Source organism: Eriocheir sinensis, chromosome 27 (assembly GCF_024679095.1).
Source record: "Eriocheir sinensis breed Jianghai 21 chromosome 27, ASM2467909v1, whole genome shotgun sequence".
Taxonomy (NCBI): domain Eukaryota; kingdom Metazoa; phylum Arthropoda; class Malacostraca; order Decapoda; family Varunidae; genus Eriocheir; species Eriocheir sinensis.
The window spans coordinates 784,560-788,388 of record NC_066535.1 but is presented as its reverse complement, the minus strand read 5'-3'; the positions used below and the strand labels follow the sequence as shown (position 1 = coordinate 788,388).

At 44.6% G+C, this 3,829-nt stretch overlaps 1 protein-coding gene across 1 annotated transcript; it reads right to left on the bottom strand.

Moving 5' to 3' along the window:
• Positions 1-247: 247 nt before the first annotated feature.
• LOC127004268 (uncharacterized) lies at positions 248-3,207 on the bottom strand. Its single transcript, XM_050871833.1, has 3 exons — positions 3,169-3,207; positions 1,803-1,972; positions 248-1,528 (listed from the first exon to the last, which is right to left on the bottom strand). The coding sequence occupies exons 1-3, from the start codon at positions 3,205-3,207 to the stop codon at positions 1,012-1,014; spliced, it is 726 nt and encodes a 241-aa protein (XP_050727790.1). The 3' UTR covers positions 248-1,011.
• Positions 3,208-3,829: the final 622 nt, after the last annotated feature.

The window sequence follows — 3,829 nt, the reverse complement described above, 5'->3', positions numbered from 1 at the left end:
ATTTGGCTGTTTCCTCGGTTCGTCACATTGCCCGCCAGTGAATGTGATAGGTATAAGTAACACCAACGTGAAAAGAAGAAGAATTACAAAACACACTCTCACGTTGCAAACTTACCTTACTTTATTCGAAATATATTCTTTCTACAGTTAACTCAGCTGGGATCACCAAGATTACTTATTAAGCTAGACACTGGATGATATATCTAATTATCTTTCTCTAATAAAACGAAGGATTAGGAAGACAGTCTTACGTTTGCCACTAAATTTTTATTCAAACATCACAGTGGCAACACACCAGCGGGGGTCTACAGCGGGATTGTGTTGTCACGCCGGAACAACCGTACCGCCTTGATTGGTAAACACGGAAAATGCCCTTTAAAGCTTTCGGTAACATACGTGTGACCGCTCCACAGGGCGCCTCGCCCCGTCAGGCCCAGAACAAACAGCAGTGTTGTGCCGTCACGTAATCAGTGTTGCTTCATAGACAGGGGGGAGAGGATGGTTGTAGCTTGGCGTATCAACTGTATTGTCTTGTATTGATAATATATGAAGCCCTGGCTGAGTTCAGTACTTTTCAGCTGGAGCCTTAATTGGTAATTTGGTCATGGTGCCTCATTTCGGCAGTCCACTTCCCTTCCTATTTTCTAAAGGCGAGGAACCTGTTTGTGGGTTCTCAGGTGCTGAAGGTAGAGTGCTCTTGGGTATCATCAGGATTCCTTAAAATACAGAAAAGGTGATGATACCATTTTGATGGTGTTTTCAACCTATTTTCTGTGTCGGTCAGGTTAGGGAGATTTTAAAAATTCCAGCGTAACGCACCTTACGGCATGTCCATTTAAAGTATACTGATGGAACGGTAGCTCGTCCCCCGTGTTTTGAACCCTCCTATGGTGTAGAAGAAAGTAATGCAAATGGCTGAATACTCTAATGGAGAGGTTCACATCATCATGCTGACCGGGCCTGGGCTGGCAGGGAGCGGCGGGGCGGCGCACGTTGCGGGTGAAACTTTAATTAAAGAAGAATGGCACCAGGCAGAACGGGCTTACCATCCAGGGTCGGGGGACCAATGAGCTGTTCCGAGGAACCGGGGCTAAATACGAAAGGAAACACCGCTGCAGGCCTCTTCGGCGCTTTATTTTCACGAATATCTGTAACGATGGCAAGAGTATTGTCGTCTGAAAACGTGTAAACACCATCTCCGCTGGGGAGTGTTTTTTCCACCTCCCGCAACAAGAGAGCACCGTAAGGCTTAGAAAAATCGTCCGTGGTGCCAATATCTTGCTGCTGCTGGTCTTGCCTCAGCAAACCAAGATTCTGAGCCACAAAATCGTCCGTGTGTTGCATTTGTGCCAGCGGGGCAGCTCCTCCGGGTATGGCATCGCCCCTGGCGCGGTAACCTTGAGTTCCTGAGTCGTAGGATACATCCACTACTCGGCCTTCCGGTGTTTTAAACACATAGCGGCCGCGCACGGTGCCATCAGAATCTCTCGACTCCACGCGCCACTGGTCGTCACCCTGCATGCCGAACCTGTGGGACAAGGCAGTGTGAGTATGTGAAACAGCTGACGGAGGGAAGAGGGGGAAGGGTTTAAACAGCTGAGTGGAAAATTAACAATTGTTATTATCTTAGTTCTTCTAGCAGTATTAGTTGTCGTTGTTACATTGAAAATTACAGTAAAAGCGTCATATAAAGACTAGATATAATTATGTACCACCGCCAGCCATCTACACAAATGGTGTGAGGGAAACCCTTTAATTGTTTTTTGTGATCATGACCATGGATTACTCTAAGATCAGCCCACCTATAACTGCCATCAGGTTTGGACCAACTGAATGTGTCTTGGGAGGCGACAGGCAGGCCAGACAAAATGTCCTGTGGGATCTCCCTGTGCTCGGCCCGCAACTCGCCCACGGGAGACGCCCTTACTAGGCCCGCCGCTACCCACGCAACCAACACCACCAACCGTGCTGTCTGCAAACAAAAACCATTTATATTATGTAGTATTAAAGAACACGCCTAGTTTTCAGCTTTCTTACTCAATCATTTACATTGCTTTTTACCTTTTCTTTCTTAATGTAGTCATTGTTTTAGTGTGCTGTTAACAAGTATGAAATCGGAATAAATGTTAAGTCATACGTAAGAAAGCTCAATTTGATGCTTGAATCAATGTTGGTAGGGGTTCATGACAAGGTAAAACTACCTCGGCAGAAGACTATGAATAACGTTTATGTTGTTAGGTAGTATGAAAGAGAAGACAAGTGTGCCAAGGGTAAAAACCTAAGGCCTTCAAACCCAGGACAAAAGCTTGTAGTTAAATCCTGGGAGATGAAGCACACACACACACACACACACACACACACACACACACACACACAGGAGAGGAGCAAGCCCGGAAGCGAAGGAAGGCGGGAGAAGGAGAGGTGAGTGTTAGCGAGGAGAGGGGATATGACCTGAATGAAGAAAAAAGTAGAATAGAGAGATGGAGAGCCAGAGAGTAGCAGGTGGAGGTGAAGCAATATATGATAACTCATGAGGTACTTGTCTGACCTCTATTTTTTTTTTACATCATCGCCTGTGGCGCCGGTAGGCTTGTTTTTTGGAGGGGGCCTGATTGTATGGCCCAGCCCGTTGTGGCGCAGGCCAGTGTTTATAATGGCGCCATCTTGCATTGGATCATGCTGCCCTCCCGGAGCTCATCTTTAATCCTAGAATCTATAGTCCGGGTTGATAGGTGGTCTTCTGAACAGCATGTGGGTAGTTTTAAGCCACTCGGCGGCGGCTGAAAAATCCCAGCTTGGTGGCACCGGGCGGGGATTGAACTCGCGTCGTCCCGAACGCGACGCCGTCACGCTATCCACTCAGCCACCGCCTCCTCGGATTTTGTGTTTGACTGTGTTTTTTTTCTGAGTGTCATTCGCCCATGGCCTGATCATTGCTGGTCTATGAAAGGCAGCTCCTGTAAACCTAACCCCACGTAACATCACAGTCCACTAATTTATCAATTTTTTTTTCAATGTGTCTATCGTATTAGCAATCACAACAAGACTTCCAAGTCTTTTCCATTCATCTACCACTCTACTGGCAAACCAATTCTTGCCAATATTCTTGTTGAATCTGAATCTATCCAATTTAATGCCATTACTATATGTCCTACCCAGCTCTCTTACCATCCGGACCTTATCAATATCACCCTTATTGAAGCCCATCGTCCATCATCATCATCCTCGATCAAGTCTCCTTGCACACTTCGCCTTTGTAGAGAATGCAAGTTTAATTGTTTAAGTCTTTTCCCACATGGCAAGTTTCTTAACTCGTGAATCATATTTCTCATTAATCTCTGAACCGATTCCAACATTTTGATATCCATTTTATAGTAAGGTGACCAGAAATGAACCGCATAATCTAGATGAAGTCTTACTAATGCTAAATATAGATTGAAGATGACTCCATCGCTTCTATTGCTTGTAGGGATTGTCGTTTTGGACCTTTTTCTTTGTCCCGTGACTCCGGGATAATATTAGCCCTAATCCCGGGATCCCGGGAATTCCCGGGATTGTCAATTGTCTAAAATTGCACATTATACCTAATTTCCCTTTTAGGTTTTTGATGTGCTCAACATTAATAGATATGCAGAAATATTACTGTAGATTGACTGTCTTATTAATTTCACTTAATGTTTAATTCCAAATTTCCAGCATACACTTTGTTTCTCAACAAAGTAAAAGGAATAAGAATAAGATATGCTTCGTTTACTACTTTATTTTTGTTCTGCTTCCGAATTCCAATGCGAATGACAATGTGAATCATTGTAAATCAAATGTAAATCAT

Excerpts from the sequence above, each read along its gene's own strand:
- LOC127004268 (XM_050871833.1), bottom strand. The coding sequence starts at position 3,207 with ATGGGCTTCAATAAGGGTGATATTGATAAGGTCCGGATG. Across the intron at positions 1,973-3,168 it reads ATATTGATAAGGTCCGGATG|ACAGCACGGTTGGTGGTGTT; the intron begins GTAAGAGAGCTG and ends TTTTGTTTGCAG. Across the intron at positions 1,529-1,802 it reads AAACCTGATGGCAGTTATAG|GTTCGGCATGCAGGGTGACG; the intron begins GTGGGCTGATCT and ends CTTGTCCCACAG.